General features: G+C 40.0%; 1 protein-coding gene across 14 annotated transcripts in view; it reads right to left on the reverse strand.

The window, feature by feature from the left end:
* LOC131107920 (neurexin-1a-like) overlaps nucleotides 1–21,161 on the reverse strand; it is a 282,890-nt gene that overhangs the window by 125,608 nt on the left and 136,121 nt on the right. For all 14 annotated transcript variants that reach the window (XM_058058402.1, XM_058058406.1, XM_058058399.1 and 11 more), the window contains 5 exons: nucleotides 12,685–12,807; nucleotides 12,087–12,468; nucleotides 9,646–9,836; nucleotides 7,847–8,020; nucleotides 1,875–1,994 (listed from right to left, as the gene is read on the reverse strand). In XM_058058402.1, the coding sequence (XP_057914385.1) occupies nucleotides 1,875–1,994; nucleotides 7,847–8,020; nucleotides 9,646–9,836; nucleotides 12,087–12,468; nucleotides 12,685–12,807 (990 nt within the window). The remainder of the gene's footprint in view (nucleotides 1–1,874; nucleotides 1,995–7,846; nucleotides 8,021–9,645; nucleotides 9,837–12,086; nucleotides 12,469–12,684; nucleotides 12,808–21,161) is intronic.

Consider the following 21,161-nt stretch of genomic DNA (forward strand, 5'->3'; position numbering starts at 1 on the left):
AATGATACAGAGGCAGGAGGCAAGGCACTAAAGTTTGGATGACTCAGTCAACTCCACATGCAACTTGCTTTCATTCAACCTATTGCTGGGTTCCAAATTGCCTGCTCTCGCTAACAAAAGCATAAAAACGATATTTTCCCCAGCTTCTCTCATTTTCCACATGGCCCCCTTTTCCCATCCACATGACAATCCATCAGCACAGATAAAACCCCGGGTTCATTCCTCACCCTCACAGACTGAAGCACGCTCGCATCTTTATTCATTGCACCGACTCCACTTTGTCACAGTTCTAGGAAAGCATTTGGTTATGTCGTTCTGAATATTGCATCCCACGGGTCGTGGTATTGATCTGCACTACTTTTTATTAGGTCCGCAGGAACAATGTGGCTAGCTACGGTAACAAGGCTCAGCAGACCCAAATGTAATATATTCTTACATGTCCTACGAGCTGGGCTGCTCCCACTGCTGTAAATGAGCCTTCGCAATGAATATGTAGAACTGGAAAACCAAATTCACTGCTTCACTTTCTGCAGAAAGGAAGGTCACCAGGAGTTCAAAACAAACTTTGGCCTTCATTGATCCAGAACACAAACCATAACCACGGATCCTAAGTAGAACAGTCATTTTAACGTTATAAACAATCTGTTATCAAGCTGGTAGAAGTACTGCCGTCATCTATAGAATACCAGGTTGGTTTTTCATCCCTAACGCTGTTCAGCCCATAACACCCCCGACTGTGTGGAGCAGTTCACAAGGAAATAAACACTCAACAAAATCCTCCTGTGCATGTTTTGCATAAGAGAGTAGATGCATTTGCAAAAGGTATTACCCTGATGCTTTCAACATTAATGAGTCCATAGTCCTTCACGCTAAACGAGATCTTTAATTGAGATTAATATCACACAACTTTTAAACTACATCCTGTTGTTTTAACATGTGCTTCTTTTTAAACAAAGGGACAGTCTAAACGTCTGATCTCTTCCAGATCAATCTCAGTCTTTCAGTGTTTGCCTGACCGTTTGCTGTCATTTCTGGCAAAAGTAATTATTATATATTATACAATCATATTTTACATTTTTCCATCACGGCCAAATGAATGAAGATGAAGTTGAAATGATGCTGTTTCTTGGATACATAGAATGTACCTGTGTCTCTTTCTTTGGGTTATTAACACAGAACACAGCAAACAATTAATTAATATTAAGATTATTAATAAACATATACCATATGGACCCTGATATTATATATAATCAATATTCATTCATTTATTTTCTACTGCATATGCTCACGAGGGTTGCAAGGGTGCTGGAGCCTATCCCAGCTGTCCTGAGGCGAGAGGCGGGGTCCACCCTGGACTGGTGGCCAGCCAATCACAGGGCACATATAGACAAACAACCATTCACACTCACATTCATACCTATGGACAATTAGGAGTGGCCAATTAATCTAGCATGTTTTTGGAATAAAAAACAATATCAATAATCAATATCAATACTGCAATATACTTGATGTAGATGATGTCCCTGTACTTATATTTAAAGTGCTTTCTAATTAACGTTGTATTGATGAGGTTTATCAAGCCGTTATTGTCATTGGAGAGCTTTGAGTGAATTGCCATGTGGCTCAAACATTTTTGTCTATAATCCCAAGACGTCTGGATAGGACACAAGTAGAGCATGAAGTCAGCAAACAATAATCTGGGATAAAAAATAGTGCGGCCCATATCTCCAAACTGAAGCTCTTGTTGGAAGCAATATAAGAGCCCACAGATGGCCTGAACTATGAATCATGTCATTCCATTCATGGACTCGTGACGCAGCGGCTTGGACATTATTCTCTTCTAATCTTACTTGAGACTTGTAGTGAAAGCCTACCGTCATTACACAGCGGTCCACCGAACGTCGTCATGCTGCAGTCGCAGCTGAATCCCTCCCACTGTTGGAGACACACGCCCTGGTTGGCACAGGAGTCCTCCTGGCATGTGGTGCTGGGGCCTGAGCGTGAACACAAGCACAACGCACTGTGAGCCCACTGATGTGATACGAGTCACAACGGGCTTGTCTCACTTCACTCCACAGTGAAAATGTCACACAAATAAATAAAGACTCCTGTAAAAGTGACACATAATAAACACATTTGCAGTATAGACACCTAGATCACGTTTTGGTTTTGTCCAAACTGTCACTGCATGACAGACCAAACATTCTTTAAATGTATTTCAGCTGAGATGAAGTCACACTTTTGTCATTTACTGTATATTGTTGACATTTTGCATGCAGACGCAGAGAAGAAAAAAAAACTGTGAAAGAGAAGTGTTGGTGTGATCAAATCAATTGAAAATAGAAAATAATACGTTCTTCCACTTGCAGTGCCTGACATAAGTCTTTTTGCTTATCCAGGTCGTAGGAGCAATAAATAACTCCACTTTGAGGTGGATAAATACCTTATATGAAAGGTAAAAGCCTTGAGATTATGCTTATTATAGCAAAATAAAGTCTCAAATTATTCACTTTTTATGTTTTATGGTTTCATTGGGACAAAAAAATCTGATTGTGCTTGGATAAAATTCTGGTCGTATACCAAAATAATGTACAGTACAAATAATATTTTCCTTTTAAAACAAACATGCTACAAACACGTCAGTACATGAAGTCAAGGTGCCTTGGTAAGAAGAGTTAACATCTCATGATCTATTTAATGAGTTGTATAGATGGAGAACTCCAAGCTCATGGAAGTCATTCACAATATCAATTCTTCTTACCACCCTGACTTTATATCCTGACGTTTTGTAGGCCAATACTTTTGTCCAATCACAATCTGACGTTTGTGCCCAAATTAAATGATAAAACTCAAAGATACAAGACTTTAATTTTAATTTTATTTGAACATGCATCAGGTTCCAGTGGAATGCGTCCCATAATCAATTCCCAGTTCCACATGTCCAAAAGGAGTAGGAAGAAGCAAAACTTATTGAATCCTACCCCTCCATCTATTACTTTTGTAAATTCTATTTTTTCACTTCATGCCTTCCTTTTTTTAAAACACATAAAGAAGTATGTCACGAGTCAGCACCTCAAAAAAGAAACAGAATGTTTAATAAACAAAAAAAACAGCCTATATTGATAGATGTATTATACATTTAAAATGTTCTTTCACCTGAGAGTAATTGTGAGTAATTACTTGTTAACTATGGATAACAGAATTCATGGTGATTAAATATTTTAATCGATTGACAGATTCACCACTGGTGTGATGGTGTGACAGATTACACCACTATGTACATAAAATGTTAAAAAAAAGTCTTGGTATTTAAATATGAAAATATAAATGCATATTTTTCCTTCAGCCTGAATAAACTGTTGTTTATTCCAAAGAACAGTTATTCCAAAAGGCTAAACATTCAATGATAAACTTTAAAAGTAGCTAAACTTTGCCAAACACCTATCATTAGCTGACCACCAAAAAACAAATCCATGTGCACATGTTAGGGTTAGGGTTAGGGTAAGGTTTAGGGTTAGGGTTAGGGTTAGGGTAAGGTTTAGGGTTAGGGTTAGGGTAAGGTTTAGGGTAAGGTTAGGGTTAGGGTTAGGGTTAGGGTAAGGTTTAGGGTTAGGGTAAGGTTTAGGGTTAGGGTAAGGTTTAGGGTTAGGGTTAGGGTAAGGTTTAGGGTTAGGGTAAGGTTTAGGGTTAGGTTCAGGGTTAGGGTAAGGTTTAGGGTTAGGGTAAGGTTTAGGGCTAGGGTAAGGTTTAGGGTTAGGGTTAGGGTAAGGTTTAGGGTTAGGGTAAGGTTTAGGGTTAGGTTTAGGGTTAGGGTAAGGTTTAGGGTTAGGGTTAGGGTAAGGTTTAGGGTTAGGGTTAGGGTAAGGTTTAGGGTTAGGGTAAGGTTTAGGGTTAGGGTAAGGTTTAGGTTTAGGGTTAGGGTAAGGTTTAGGGTTAGGGTATGGTTTATGGTTAGGGTTAGGGTAAGGTTTAGGGTTAGGGTAAGGTTTAGGGTTAGGGTAAGGTTTAGGGTTAGGGTTAGGGTTAGGGTAAGGTTTAGGGTTAGGGTAAGGTTTAGGGTTAGGGTAAGGTTTAGGGTTAGGGTTACGTGTGACGTACTTCACATACTCAAAGCAGGCAGAGGGCAGGATGTAATGTCCGGAGCACATTTGAATGCCGGCGCCCTCTACGCAGCTGAGAAACCCTTTAATGAGTGAATGTCAAAATCCCCCAATGTAACAATTTCACCTTATTTCACTCATAATATATAACCTTGTTTTTTTTGCCTTAATAGACCTCTGGGAATATGAATATTGTTAATAGTTTATAACGATATGATATGAATGATATAGCAAATTAATCAATGAAACAGTGATAAGGCGTCATGAAACATAGAAAAAGAGAATGTGTACATTATGTGTTAAACTTTCACATGCAGAAAAAAGTGTATTTTTATGAGACATATCAAAAAGGCATGCAAGATATGAAAATTCAAATGTGAATGGAAATGGTGGTAGTCTAACTTCAGGCGGGCCGTGTGGGACTTTTTAAGGTGTGTAGCAGGGGGGGTAGGATATCAGACTCTGTATTAAACAGACCTTGCAAATCAGCTTTCACCAATGCAACTTTTGTCAGGACCATCGTTAGAGGAGGAAAAGGCAAAGTATAGCAGCTGTTAGTAAAACATAAGGATGTCAGAGATGGAAAAACAGATGCACACACTGTGGGAGAGAAAGAGTGAAGACCATGTTTGAATCGGCCAGAGCATTAGAGAACTAAAAATAATCAAATAAAAATCAAACCGATTGACAACACCCAGTGAAATTGTGTGGTACACAAAGCGAACAGCAAGTTTGACACATCCACACAGAGAGCTAAATTTGATTACATTTGTAATGTTGGACCGTGAAAGATCACAAGTTGAAAACTCAATTGAAAAGGGTGGATGAGTTGTGAAATTAAACTAGGTGACTGATGCTGAAAAATAAATCCAATATTATCACGGGATGCGCTGCACATTAAACTGGGCAAATGCTATTCATGCATGCAACAAAGGCTTCATACATAATTCAAGATGATTGCTTCTGGCAAATTCTCAGATCCAGTAAGATGTTCAGTGCAAAATAGAGTGGGGATGGAATGAAGAAGTAGCTCTAACAGTACAAATATGGTAGAGGGAATAATCAGATTATGGCCAAGTGAAACAAAAACGATTGCCTGTGGTAAAGTGGCATTGTTTGATGCATTTCAACAGACTGCTTACACGCGTCACATTGTTGGTGTCAGTGTTGGGGGTGTGCGACTTAGAAGAAAGCAAACACGTGTACACTTTTGTCACAGAGCAACCCCGTAGAATGCAACATGGCCACCGCTAGGAATTAGCATTTCAGTAAATTTGCTTTCTCAAATCATCAGCTGTATCCTGTCAATGTCATTTCCTGTGATGTACTATAATCAAAATATAGACAGAATTTGACATGTTAAAGAGAGGCTATTTTGGCGACACCCAGTGGCCACATTAATACATTCAGTTTATCACACGGATAGGCACACAAACTGAATAATGCAGATCATTGCAAATTTAGTTGCAGACTATCGTTAAATATGCTTCTGTCATGGAGACTACGTGTCTGTAGGTTATGTGCAACTGTAGTGATATCATACATGCATGGATTGCCAAACGCTGTATTTTAAACTGGAGCTTGGAGACCCGTCTCAGCCACTGACTAATTATTCATTCATCCGTTTCCTTTGCCGCTTATCCTCACTTGGGTTGCAGGGGGTATGCTGGAGCCTATCCCAGCAGACTTCAGGCGAGAGACGGGGTACAAACAACCATTCACACTCACATTCATACCTATGGACAATTTGGAGTGGCCAATTAACCTAGCATGTTTTTGGAATGGAATGGTTGTTTGTCTATATGTGCCCTGTGATTGGCTGGCCACCCCGCCTCTCACCCAAGGACAGCTGGGATAGGCTCCAGCACCCTCGCGACCCTCGTGAGGAAAAAGCGGTAGAAAATGAATGAATGTTTTTGGAATGTGGGAGGAAACCGGAATGCCGGGAGAAAACCCACGCATACACGGGGAGAACATGCAAACTCCACACAGATGGCCGAGGGTGGGATTGAACTCGGGTCTCCTAGCTGCGATATCTGCACGCTAACCACTTGTCCGCCGTGCAGCCCCACTGACTAATTAATACACACATATTATTTTCTGTTTATTTTAATTTTAAAATATGTCTAAAACATGTCAACACGTCAGGATGCATCCACTTTTACAGATTAGGTTTTATTGTATCCGCTTATGTAAAAAAAAATGACTTATTGAAGCTTCTGTAGCTTTTGTTTGTCTCCTTGTTAGTGGAAACATTGCACCCTCCTTCTGGCTTCGTCTTCGTCTCTTGAAAATTTAATGTTGTTAGGAAGCAACGCCATGACACTCCTAAAAAAAAAACAACCTAAAAAAAACCAACAAAAAAAAAGCCTTGCGCTAATGATAGCAGGACGATAAACACTCTTAAATGCAATTTATAGTCCAGCGCACATTATAGTTCAGAAAATAAGGAACTGGAGTTGAGTAACGTGCTTGTGCTGTCAACATCATGTGTGTAAATAAACACCACAAGCCTACAAATCCTGCATCTCACGCTGCCAAGAACTCCGAGAAAACAAGAGATTAGCTTCAAATTTGGAGCTCAACTGTAGTTGAGGCAAATGAGAAGGATGGCAGAAAAAAATATTGAGCAATTAGAGTTATTTGCTAATTGAAGACATTCTATTTGAACTACACTCCTGAGAATTCCACTTGAATTAACCTTGTTGGAGGTTAAGAAAGAAAAGCAGAATAAAAGCATCGCAGCTTGAGTTTGTGAGCTGAATCTCTTCACCTTCAAATGAACAAACCGATAGTAATCAGAGAGTAGCTCCATTCTACTAGTCGTCGTTGAACATATGAGCATTTCAGCAGTAACCCGCAAGTGAAAAAGACGTACTATAAAAGGTACTTAGGTACTAGGTTATGTGCAACTATGGTGATATGATAATAATACCTGTGTGGGTTGCCAAACGCTGTATTTTAAACAGATGGTGGTGGTTAAAAATAAGATATGCATCCTATATTTATGGGCGGCTTTGTTAAGCTTGAGTGGAATATATGTGGAATGAGTGGAAAAATATGCCTTCTGTCCAACGCACAGCTGCAAATATCTGCTAGAGAAAAGGTGCCATGACGAGAGAGACAATGTCTCACGGCCACAGCTCATGCTGTGTTGTAAACAGTAGAAGTTTGACTTCAAAGATTTCTGAAATCTGCGTCACCATTTGTCATTGAGGGGTGATTGTGGCTGATTTAGCCTAATTATTAGCAATTAGCCTAACACGCATGTTTTTAGAATGTGGGTGGAAGCCGGAGTACTCGGAGAATACCCCCACCCACGGGGAGAACTCCACACAGATGTCCACACAAACGGAGCTTTTTACACCTCAATCGGCTGATTGTGCAGGCACTGTGCCGACACTTTTAAATTATCAATATTGATGAAATCAAAGTGTAGTTTTGGGGCCACACTGAAAAGACTTTTGAAAAATTGTTGTGAAGTTGTGAGTTAATAAACTCATAATATTGTGAGGAAAAAAAGTTAAAATCTGGTGAAAATGTTGCATGAACGTCAAAATACCCATGCAAACCCAAACGCAACACGAGTTGCAGCACTGCGACTGCTGTATATATGCATAATTTGTTACATTTGGTGGCTGTTATCATTATTAGAAGGAAGATTTAGTAAAAATGAATGATCATTTTCGTGAGAACATTCAACCAAACCTTTTTTGTATCATTGATGAATTCAACTGAAACCTCACCTTCACATCCTCTCTCAATTTGTCCCACACAGTCCAGCGCGTCTGACATCAAGTCAGGAAGACGACCGTTGAGATCCACTGATGCCAGACAACCTTGAAAGCCCTCCTTGGCATGCACCAATTTAGGCAGCTCCTTGAACATCTCCTTGGCCACTCCACCAATGTAAAGGTTACCTGCACATATGAAAAACGGAACAATACTGACCCCTTGTGGATAAAAACGGTACTCCATAGAACAGGAGAGTAACAGAACTGTCATAGGGATGATGATCTGTCATAATCTGTCATTGTGAGCTTGCAGTGAAGACGAAGGCAGTTTGGATTTTTTTTCTAATAAGGATAAGTGCATTATGAAAATTAAATAGAGAGTACAGTTTAAGTGTATCAGTGTCATGCAAACATTCCTTCCAGGAGAGCCCCATTTAATTGTCCCTCAGTAGACATAGATTGAACATCAATTGGGTGGAAAGTAGGTAAGTTTAAATTCAAACATATGCTTTAAAAAAAGCCAGAAGTTGAAATCCTCATTGGTGATTTACGTAGCTTGCAAAATAAATTGAATAGTGTTTTTATTGTTGTATGTAATTTGCCATCCAATTTACATGGTTAACAAATTAACATATTAATTGAAATGTAATATAAAGTAAATACCCATACCACAAAAAATCCTGTGAATAAGCAATAGAAAAATAATAGTTGTAAACTGTAATCGTAGTATCTAAAATATAAAATATTGCAAAACTATGTACTGTAGTAATATTAATTGGCCATTTCTTTACGTTTGAATCAATGTGAGCTTTTCCAGTTTAAGAGTCCATAGTAATAATTTGATTTTAACATAACTAGCCATCCTGCACCATATCACAATTCCAATTTCACAGTTTTTCTAAATATACTAATTATTAAAAAAATGCTATTTTGTGGTTGACTGCTGCCCATTATTAGTCAAACATTACTAGTCTGAAAAATGACTAAATGAACTAAAATACGAGACACAACTAAAAGACATTGAGAGACATGATATGTAGTATTCTACATTGGTCACTAGGTGTCAGTAATGTTACATTAGCCACCACAAGAAGTCAGGAAAGTAATATATATATATATATATATATATATATATATATATATATATATATATATATATATATATATATATATATATATATATATATATATATATATATATATATATATATATATATATATATATATATATATATATATATATATATATATATATATATATATATATATATATATATATATATATATATATATATATATATATATATATATATATATATATATATATATATATATATATATATATATATAACGCAAATAAAATAAGCATCACCAAGGAACTCTCCCTATGCTAACATGTATGAGTTATTAAATTATGTCTTATTCATTCAAATGTCATTATGTCTACTATATTGGTTGAACATGAGTGCAAAGGTGACTATAGGGGTGTTATTTCATGTCAACAAGTCTCTAATAGTGTTAAAAAACATATGTAGACGGTCTATAATGGGCTTTCTATGCTTTTACTATGAAAATATTACACGTATAAATAACAAATCTTATGGTCAGGTCTGGAACCAATTAACCATGACAACAAGAGATTACTGGATATTGAAGTTTTTTTTTTTACATATTTTTTGCACAATTAGCATCTGCTATGATGGTCCATTTGTAGCATGTTAACACACCAGTATGACAATGTATGCTTTGAATTTACTGTAACAAATGAGTGAAAATACAACAAGCACTAAATACAACGAAATACAGCATACCCTTTAAGTCCAGGTTTTTGGCTCCTGTGGTGGTCTGGGTGGTGATCTTGGTGTCAATCTTAACGGTGTGAAGGTTGTTGGCATCCCTGGAGATGATGACGTTGTGCCAGTTGTTGTCGTTGAGAGGCTTGTTGGAATTCCCTTTAATTAAGTGGGCTCCGTTTCCCAAGTCTGACACATAATGCAGGTACCTACAAAAAGACAATTCCATGGAGTTCAAATGTACAATTATCAACAGACAATGGAAAGACCGAAACACATCAAATTGCCAATAAACCTCTGAAAACATGAGCAAATAGGTGCGTGTTCCTGGAATGCACGTGTTCAAGTCTGTGAGTCACGCGTCTGTGCATGAAAAGGAACTAAATAACCGTCAGGCTGTAGAATTAACGAGGCTGTGGGCTGTGATGAACAAATCAGAGTGTTTTTAATGCTCAAGGTTTAAGGGCAGTTTCTAATTTACATGCTCAATTTAATTAAAATGTATGACTTTAATGTTTCCACAAGCCAAATAAAAGTTTACTTCAGGCCTCACTTGAAAGAAGGTCATTCTATAGCTGGATTTCAGCAATGAGAAATGCATTCTTGTGTAGTTGACTCCTTTTCATGAGGGCTACTTTGTGTGCCTTTGTGAAGATTAAAAAGAAGAGTAATAGCCAAAAGCTTTCTCAGTAACCATTCTGGCAAAAATGTGATAAGGAAGGGATTTGAATTCCTTAGTAATAACATAAAAAAAAAAGTGTCCAATATTTTCTGTTCTAAAACTGTTGGGTTGTATCAAGAGTTGTATGAATAATAACAGTTATATGCATTTTGCCACGGAAATAATATGCATATACACAAAAATAATATTCTGTAGTGGCAAACATCATAGTTGCAGGACTCTGCACTGGCTACATATAAAAAATATAAATACATATACAAATTTTGGATAAATGTAACATTTTTAAAGCATACAAATGGCTAAATACAAATATCAGACAATCAAAAGACATATTCAAAGTTGTGGTGATAATATGGAGTGTTCATCACTGGTCACTCGGAATCAGTCATGCGGTGAAACACACAATAAGAATTCATGACAAGACAATTATTATCCTGCCATGCTATTATTAAGCTGTTGTATGTATTATAATAATAAAAAAAAAATATTTAAAAAAAGTAAAACTCAATTCTGAACACCTAACGTCACTTCCTGTCTGCCTCCCACTCAGCTCCCCTAGCAGCGGAACCCATATCACACAAGTCTGATATATGTATGTACAGTAAAGTCTTGTTATATCGATATTGTCGGGAGTCGGAAAAAATATCGATATAACCGGACAGTCGATATATCCGATCCTGCGCCGAACTGCATTAAAAGTGGGCAATAATGCACTCGACATTGTTCTATACTATAGAACTATACTATATATACTATACTATAGACATTGTTCTATACTATAGAACAATGTCGAGCAGCTTAAATCAATCTTTGCTTAAGGATTTCAATACCAAAAAAGAACACGGCGAACGGCTGCTTCCAGTCAACTTTATTTTTCACACTTCCACCACCAGAGCACAGCACACACACCGATTCCCGCACTTCCTGGTTCACAGGTCATGCTCAACCCGCCCCACATAGCTGGCCAAACACATGCCTGCAACAGAAGAACCAAGTGCGTTCGTGGTTTCTCTCGTGTGTATAGAATAAAAAGATATCTGAATACAACACAATTAAATACATGTATTTGTACGCTTGTGTCTTCGTTGGAATAGGTGTGTATGCTATGTCAGTTGGTTCTTCTGTTGCAGGCATGTGTTTGGCCAGCTATGTGAGGCGGGTTGAGCATGACCTGTGAACCAGGAAGTGCGGGAATCGGTGTGTGTGCTGCGCTCTGGTGGTGGAAGTGTGTTATATGTCAAATAAAGTTGACTGGAAGCAGCCGTTCGCCGTGTTCTTTTTTGGTATTGAAATCCTTAAGCAAAGATTGATTTAAGCTGCTTTTGTATCGATATAAGCAGACCAAATTGGCTGGCGGGAGATCAAAAGGGCATCGTAGTAACCGGATTATCATAATAACCGGGTATGTACTAACGGAACTAATTATATCATAAAAGACTAGAAATTTGCCGGGAAAATAGTATAGAAAATAGTATCGTAATAAGCAGTAATTCGTTATAACCGATATTGATATAACGAGACTTTACTGTATTTGATTCATGAAGAAGTAATCCTATACTTTCGTGTATTCATTTATCACAGTCCGCTCTGTAACCAATTCACTGCAATAAATGAGGGATTATTATACTGCAGCACACTGAGAGCCTTATTTCATATTTGATATAGTTGTGTATATTATTTTTGTATTTTAAAATGTGTATTTCATGTGTGAAAAAGCTGAACGTTACAGTGCAACTGGCCACTCGTTTGGGAAAAGAACTGAATTCGATCCACTTACCCTTTGACCAGCTCCACCACAATGAAGTCATTCCCATCGCCGCTGTTGTAGAGGATGAGGCCATCCGAGGAGGTGGTCTTAAACTGGAAGAAAAGGTGCATGGAGTAGTAGGCCTGCAGCGCCGTGAGGGTCACGTAGCTGGAGCGCGACTTGAACGTGACGGGATCAGCGATGATGTTCTTGAAGCCGATCATGGCGTTGAGCTCGCAGTAGTCGATGTCGCCGTTCTTACACAGGTCGATGTAGGCCATGCCGTTGAAGGCAAGGCTCTGGAGGTGGCCAATGAAGTTGGACGGCACCATGGACATGAAGCGCTTTTCTGTCACAATGCCTGTCTCAATATTATGGAACTCCAGTTGGGTGTGGTCACCCGCCATTTGACCTTGGATCGACAGAGGATGGGAAAGGAGAGAGGGCGTTGCTGGGGGAGTGGACTGATTACAGGTGCAATGGCAACACATTTACCGAAAACTGGCACAAATACATTTTTGGTATGAAACATTTTGGGCTTCACTGCACATATAACAAGAGAAAACTAAAATAAACAAAATAAGAATAAAACAGGAAGACTACACGTTAGAGATGGGTTGAGAAATACCTTCCACTGGTGGCAGATCATCTACGGTCAGTTTCAAACTCTTCCCCCTCCTGAACACACGTACCGTGTGCCACTCATTATCATTCAGATTCTGACCCGCAAAAATAGTCTCTGGGCCTTTGCCTGTAGAACAGTCCAAAGTGTGGTTAACAAACATGCACGCTGAAGATACGACAGATAGATAGACATCCTTACACACTAGAGAGGACAGAAAAAGGAGAAGAGTGGATGACTTAATAATGTGTGGAAAAGGCAGAAAGGCAGTCGACATTAATGGGCCATAAAATACAATTTTCTGACTTGCATTTGCTGTACTTTTTGCATCATTAGATTAGGGAAAATATTTCAGAGTACTCGGAAACTCACATTTTCTGTAAGCAGCGAGGAGGCTGGCATATATATTTTCAAATAAATTCTGCTTTAATATATCCTGTTAGTAGCTGTGCTGTAGACAAATGAAGTTGTCTTTCCATCCTACCACTAGGTGGCAGCAAATAACTACCAAGCGATTGCAAATAACAGCCTTCATTTTTTCAATGTCTATATATTCAATGAATTATGCCACTGATATTTTGAACGAAAAACATGAAATCCTAACATGAAATAGAATCATTATCACAGTAATTCAATTGCAAGGAAATACAGAATAGGGTTTCATTGTTTACAAGCACTCACACAGCACTCACACAACTAAATGAGTTTTTTGGAGATACCTGATGCTGGTTGCATGCTAACGGAACATCATCATTTTGAAGCACAAATGGGCTCCAAAGACCAATAATAATTTGACTGGCATTAATTAAAATAACTCAGCAGTCCCTGGATTCATGCCTTTAGACGTGGGGTGTCAAACTTGTCCCCACTGAGGGCCATCATAGTTATGGACCACTTGGAACTGTCTATTTATATGAATTGAAACAAGACTCGGCTCCTGTTATCACACAATTGCCCGTACATTTGATTATTGTTGCTTCACTAACATCATGATGGATAACTTGCTTTGTAATGAGAAGTGAAGTGAATTGAAATGAAAAAAATAACGCATTAATGATAGCGGTAACTAATTTATTTAATAATTACCTTGATTTTTTTATTTATTTATCGTAATTAATGCATACACATAATGGGAAGTGACACCTCTCTGTTATGACGACAGACGTCGGCACGGTGTAGCCCCCTAACTTCATTCTGACCTGAACACATCAACAGCAGGAAATTCCATTTCCAACTCCAAACAAACACGTCTAGTTCGGAACAATACTTCACACTCGACTACCACGAGATGCGTTCATGGCCACTCCGAACATCACAACATCAACATTGTCTAAACAAACAGAAAGACAAAGAAAATCTTTAGCATCTTTGTTTCAATATAATACAGTCAAAATGGCCTTACTTCAAACATAGTTACAAATGGTAATTAATCATGATTAATTCATTTCCAATAAATGATTAATCTGATTAAAATTTGTAATCACTTGACAGCCCTAACTTTGAAGGAAAAAGATGAAGTCGGAGGGTGAGTGGTTAGTGCCACACAGCTAGGAGACCCGGGTTCAATTCCCTGCTCTGGCATCTCTGTGTGGAGTTTGCATGTTCTCCCTGTGGTTTTTCTCCCACATTCCAAAAACATTGCATGCTAGGTGATTTATTAATTGTCCATAGGTATGAATGTGAGTGTGAATGGTTGTTTGTCTATATGTGCCCTGGGATTGGCTGGCCACCAGTCCAGGGTGGACCCCGCCTGTCGCGCGTAGACAGCTGGGATAGGCTCCAGCATGGATGGAAGATGAAGCGCGTTACTGACCCACATTGATACTTTTGCGGGTCACATAAAATGATGTGGTGACCACATCTCGAGTTACTCGCGTTGGTCTAAAGTGCAGGTGAAAGCATAGCATTTGAATATTGCATGCATTGTGTGACTGCCAGCAGGCAGGCAGTAAGTGAGACGTTACACAGATTCGAGGTGGCAAACACCTCAAGCGTAAGCTGATTTAAAATCGGACAAATTAGAGCAACACAACAAATGGTATGAAAAAATAGCAACCCCGCAAAAGCATTTCTGCAATTACAACCAACAAATAAGATAAAACCCTTCATCGGTCCAAGGTGGAGACGCAACCAACCTCTGTGACCATCTGAGAATCAGGACAGAACCACTCGAGAGTTCCCCTGCTGTGCTCACACAACACAACACCCCAACACGCAGCTGACAATACCCCATTGTGACAGAATTACATCTCTCGCTTCTGCCTACTGTGGGGAGTATTCTGGATGGGTGTCAGGTTCATCCTCCTGAACTGTTCCATGGCTATTTATTCTCTTTTTCAGCAAGTTTCTAAATGCAAATCTGAGGATGCCAAAGTTGTGGGACACACTCAGTCTTACCAGCTCGGTTTTGCTTTGTAAGCACCGAACACGGGGGCAGGATTGAAACGGGCAAGGGATTAAGGACGAGAGATATGGAATAATGGAATAGTGTTGGACTTGATCTTTGCCTCCCATCTTTCCGTCCTTGTATCTCCCCAAGAGAGGAAAGAAGCCATTTACTGTGCACTCAATAGCCTATCCCGGCACGGCATCCACTCCCTCTTGTCCACGGCGTCCAGCCACCGAGGGTCCTCACTTACGGGGATCTGTCTGTAGTGATGGATCCATAGCCATCTCTTTCCGGCTAGTTGACTTCCATGCCCAAGGGAACGGAGAAGTGTGGCACAAGGGCGACGGCAGAATGTGATTATCCAGTCAATCAACTCGGGTTGGCGGGATTACGAGCCAGACGCTAGCGATGACCGACCCGACACTGCGACTCACTCAGGTGGAGGAAAAGAGGCTGACCAAGCAGCAAAAGTCACCACTGCTGGATTGTCAAAGCGAACGTCAACGCCAGTGCTGGTGGCGTGGAAAGTTTATAGCAGGCCATGCTTAGTGACCCACTTGGCTGATAAATACGTTTTAGAGTGTTCTATACCACGGATGTCAAGTAAATGACGGAATCAGTCCATGAAATTAAATATGCCCTGAAGTAAGCAGTAGATTAGTAGTCAGATTGAAAAATGGTTCATGAAATTCTATGTATTTACGTATGTTGTTTACACTGCTGATGGGGTTGTTATACAAAACATTCCAAAATATGAACTATCCCTTTAAGAACAGCAGTATAATATTTTTTTTTTTTTTGCTTTTGGTTGATAAAAGCAGCAGAGTGTTCCTGTCAAATAAAGGACCTTATGGCAGTATGCCCTTACAGACAGCAAAGTGCTCCAGTCTTATCGTTCAGTTTTTCAGTTGTTCCTGAAAAGCAGCTGAAGATTGGTGACGTATTACTTCGGTTTTATTCCATCCATCAATCTATTTTCTTTGCCACATATCCTCACTAGGATCATGGGTAAGCTGGGGCCTATACCAGCCATCTTTGGGCGAGAGGCGGGGTACACCCTGGACTGGTTGCCAGCCAATGCCAGGGCACATATATAGACAAACAACCATTCACACTCACATTCATACCTATGGACAATTTGGAGTGGCCAATGTGGGAGGAAACCGGAGTACCCGCAGAAAACCCAGGTGAGGGAAAAAAGTTTGCTTTGACAAAATGTGAATAATAATGGGGGGGGGGGGGGGGGGGTGTCTTGGCCCCATGATTCTTAGCTTTCTGAAAAAGTAGCCCTGAGAACAATAAATGTGAATAACCCTGATCTTCACTTCAATCAGAAGCCCCTTTTAAACAGCCGTGTTCACACTCTAATTGGTCCAGGTCAGCGTTCAGTGTTCAAGTTTCATACTTGACGCTCCTCTTGTGTTGAGGCTGACGTCACACAACCCGATTATGGAAGTTGTGTTACAATCACTCCTTCACTGGGTTCTGTGTTAAAGGCAAAGGTGACTAATTAGCTAATTCTTTGACTGGATGTGCCAATTTAAAACTTCCAAATTTGTAGGAACAGCCCTGCACTGCCTTAGCATGAAGCAATGTCTGGAAGTCTAGAGTTTTGTGATGAAACAACTTGAACCCTGACCTCAAACCCACCAAGCACCTTTGGGGTAAACTATAACAGATCTTGTGAGACCATCTTGTCGAACAATATCTGACCTCTTTTGGATGAATGGACTAAAAATTCCCACAAACACATATCTTGTACAAAGTCTTCCCAGAAGAATGGAAGCTGTTAAAGGTGCAAAGGGGGAGATCCAATCAATATTTTCTTCCATTTTGGGCTTTGTGGGCGTAATAGTCTGCTGCTGCAGTGCTGCTTTGGGTGCACATAGAGGAACAATTTGTTACACAGGCATAATGTGCACACAACAGAATCTTGTCCTAAAAAAAAAAATCTACACTGAGGAGTTTTTTTAGCTGTTCCCCAAGTAAGTACTGGAATATATAAAGGAATATATACATGAAGTGGTTTTATCACAAAGTCCTGCAATGTTGGAGGAGGATTGTGAAGCCATCTGTTGCCAGATAACTGAAATGTACGAGTACCACTTAACACGGGTGCATGTTAAGTGGGTTTAAGTCAAAGTGGCACTGTTTTCTTGAGACAGCTCCGGGCAGCCCCAGGGAGCCTGCTTCCTAATTGACAGTGATGTGTTCTTTGAGTCGTTACTGAAATTCTTCATCCACCAAGCTGACCAGAGCTGCAGTGTCTGACGCTGCATATTAATTAACACAGATGGAAAAAATGACAAAGAAAAGGATGGACATAGCAAAGAATATAATGACCTTGGAATTCAGCAAAAACTTGTCCGTCTTCCACTTTTTATTTGCCTGCTTATTCCACTTATTTAAACATTATTGAAATGTCCACTGAAATAGTCATTAAAGACACAGTTATTTCAGTATTTGTTTTGTACTCTAATTGTTCCGAATTCCATCACTCCGCTGGGCGACTTGACGGCAGTGAGACCTGAAGAGGCGTGATTGGGTGGAATGGCTCCCCAATCTGGACTCGAGCAGTCTTTTGTTATTTGACTTTTGTGCTGGTCATAGAGTGTCCATCCATCCATCCAAGCATCCATTTCCCTCCGCTTATCCGGGTCCGGGTCGTGGGGGCAGCAGTCTTAGAAGGGAAGCCCAGACTTCCCGGTCCCCGGCCACCTCCTCCAGCTCCACCGGGAGGACACCAAGGCGTTCCCAGGCCAGCTGTGAGACATAGTCCCTCCAGCGTGTCCTAGGTCTGCCCCGGGGCCTTTTCCCGGCTGGGCATGCCCGGAACACCTCCCCAGGGAGGCGTCCGGGAGGCATCCGGACTAGATGCCCGAGCCACCTCAACTGACTCCTCTCGATGTGAAGGAGAAGCGGCTCTACTCTGAGCCCCTCCCGGATGGCTGAGCTCCTCACCCTCTCTTAGGGTGAGTCCAGCTACCCTACGGAGGAAACTCCGTATGACTCCGTCATAGAGTGTCGATGAGGAAAAAGACGTTCAAGCATAAAGGTCATGGGAGCTGAACTTTCCAGCTGAGGTTGCCGATCCTTGATGGCAGAGCCTTGGGGGTTACCAAGATCAGCCAGTAGGGATCACATTCCTGAGGCTTTCTGATGATTCCCCTTTTCAAAGAATGAGAGCGGAAGGCAGCATCAGTGATGCGGACAGATGCAAAGAGGGACTTGAGCCAAAAGGTAAAGTTCTCCATTTACTACGTAGTTGATCTACGTGAGCTGCGGCTCGTGACTCGATGTGCAATATCGCTGTTCCAGGGGAGGAACACAGAATAGAGATGCTGCTCCTCCACAATGAAGGTAGCCCAATGAGGTGGCTTGGGCATCTGGTCAGGATGGCTCCCTGGAGAGGTGTTCAGGACACGTCCGACTGGCAGGCCGCCTCAGGGGAGACCCAGGACACGCTGGAAAGACTATGTCTCTCAGCTGGACTGAGAGTACCTCGGGATCCCTCAAGACTCGGACAAAGTAGGAGTCGCCACATCAAATCAAGCGCCTTCATCCAACCCTGTCTTCTGCATCTGTCTCTCTCACCAGCTACCCTCATCTTCCTCCTCTCCTTCTGTGACCAACAGTAACAATTTGGCACCAGCACCCTCTCGGTGAACAGCACCAATGGCGGCCGTTGTTAACCCGGGCCTTGACCGATCCGGTATGGAAGTTTTGTTTTTGGTTTGGCAAATGTTTTATATCGGATGCCCTTCCTGACACAACCCTCTGTATTTATCCAGGCTTTGGACTGGCACAACAAGGAATTTGATTATTTGATTATATACAGTAAACCTCGGATATATCGGATTCAATTGTTCCCACTGGTTTTGTCCGATATAAGCGAAATCCGTTATATGCGTATACCGGAAAATGTCCGTTTTACGGAATCGGATTAAAAATCGTATTTTATCCGTTATAAAAAGGCACTTCCTTGACTATGTTTCCAATGTACCTGGACGCGCAGGCAACGCTGCAAACGCTGCAAATGACGTCGTATAGCGGCCTGTCAAGATTCGGCGAATCGGAGCGCCACGATGCGGCCATCCGATATATGCGAGGGAAATTTCATGGAAATGCATTGGAACGGGACTGGAGATTTTGTCCAAAATAGGCGAAATCCGTTATAAAAAATCCGATATATGCAATGAATTTTTATTGAAAATGCATTACAGAAAAATCGGTTCTTTTTTATCTGTCCGTTGTGAGCGAATTTCCGATATATCCGAGTCCGATATATCCGAGGTTTACTGTAGAACATTGTTACATGGTAGGTTAATTAGCAACTCCAAATTGTCCATAGGTATGAATATGAATGTGATTGTTTGTCTATATGTGCCCTGTGATTGGCTGGCAACCAGTCCCGGGTGTACCCTGCCTCTTGCCCAAAGTCAGCTGGGATAGGCTCCAGCGTACCCCTGCGGCCCTAATGAGGATAAGCAAAAATGGATAAATTGATATATACAATATTCAATTGATATGTATTAAAAATACAAATAAGATCTACTATCCAAATATGTATATGTAACATTTCCCAGTGTTTGATGTGAGCGTTTCATTACGTTTTCACAGTGTGGTTATAAACCAAGAATGACCTTTTAAAGCGTTGAAACGGGGAATTAGAGCTGTGAGCTTATCATTTGCATAAACAAACAAGGGATGCATCCAAGAGGCATGAACGTTGCTACTTAGCATTTAGAAAGCTGTTAAAAAACAGTTGGCCCACAGCGGCATGTCTAGAGGTCACATGATATGATACCATTCTACGTGGAGCCTCACTTCTCACCAGTGACCTCCAGAACACGGACAACTGACTTCCACCCTAAAGAAGCCCAATATAGTAAATAGATTCTATTTCATGAATTGAAGAGCTTGCAACCAAAAGGCGCTAAATCCAATTTTCACTAAGTTACATATTTTTTTTTTACATATTTTGGTCTTGAAATCATTTTAAAAAATATGAAAGAAAGCGCTATTTCCATTTCAGATTTCAACCAAAAGGAGCTAAATCCCTTTCTTTGTTCTTTATTCTGATTGGCCCAAGTTTCCCATCTATTGATAATCTGACCAATCAGAGAGAAGAATACAATTGGCACTGCACATACAGAAAGCCAGTATCAGTGCGCATCCTGTTTTGTTTGTGTACATGAAGTACACGTATGATAGTTACAGTATGTTATGCAATTCAGGAGAACACAAATTGTGTTTTTACAGTATTCTGTAACATGGAAGTTTTTTTTACGCCATAAAAGGCATGTCTCTACCTTGACACCTCCAACTTTCATGAGAAACATTATTTTACTTACTTACTTACTTTTACTTGTACTAAAAAACATACAATGTAAAGAGTTTGTAATGAGGTGATTTTTGTCACTGTCACCTTCATGGTGCAGTCAAATATGAGCACTGCTTTTAATAACATTTTTATTAATTTAATTAATAATTATTATTTTGTATTGTATGTTGAGAATGGCTTCTGTGTTCTGTGCACCTTACATTCTTTTACAACAATGCCATTGAAGAAGTTAAAGGTGACTTCAAATTTATTTCAGCCAAAAGGCGCTAAATCCATCATTTCAGCTAAAAGGCGCTAAATCCGAAAAAAAATATATATATATATGTATATATAAAATACATGGTGTGTGCAGGATTTTTATAGCATGCATTTTTATGACCTATATCAGGGGTCGGCAACCTTTACTATGAAAAGAGCCATTTCACCCACTTGCCCACTAAAGAAAAATAGCCTGGAGCCGCAAAACGTTGTATGTTTAAAACAACATTGGAGGGAAAAAAAAGACGAGTTGGAGTACTCTTGCTAGTACTGGAGATAAACTTTTGTTTTTAAATGAGCTCTAATTTATTTTTTAGAATCGTCAAATAACTCATTAATAATAATTAATAACTCAAATAACTCAAAGTATTACTCATTTCCCTTCATGTTAACCTGTCAGAGAGAACTGGATAGCATCCTGTCTGCTCATTCAGTCACCAGTCAGAACTCAGTCAGGATGCATTCATGGTCTCACACAAAGTTGGATTTTTG

The sequence above is a fragment of the Doryrhamphus excisus genome, chromosome 20 (assembly GCF_030265055.1).
Source record: "Doryrhamphus excisus isolate RoL2022-K1 chromosome 20, RoL_Dexc_1.0, whole genome shotgun sequence".
NCBI classification, from domain to species: Eukaryota; Metazoa; Chordata; class Actinopteri; order Syngnathiformes; family Syngnathidae; genus Doryrhamphus; species Doryrhamphus excisus.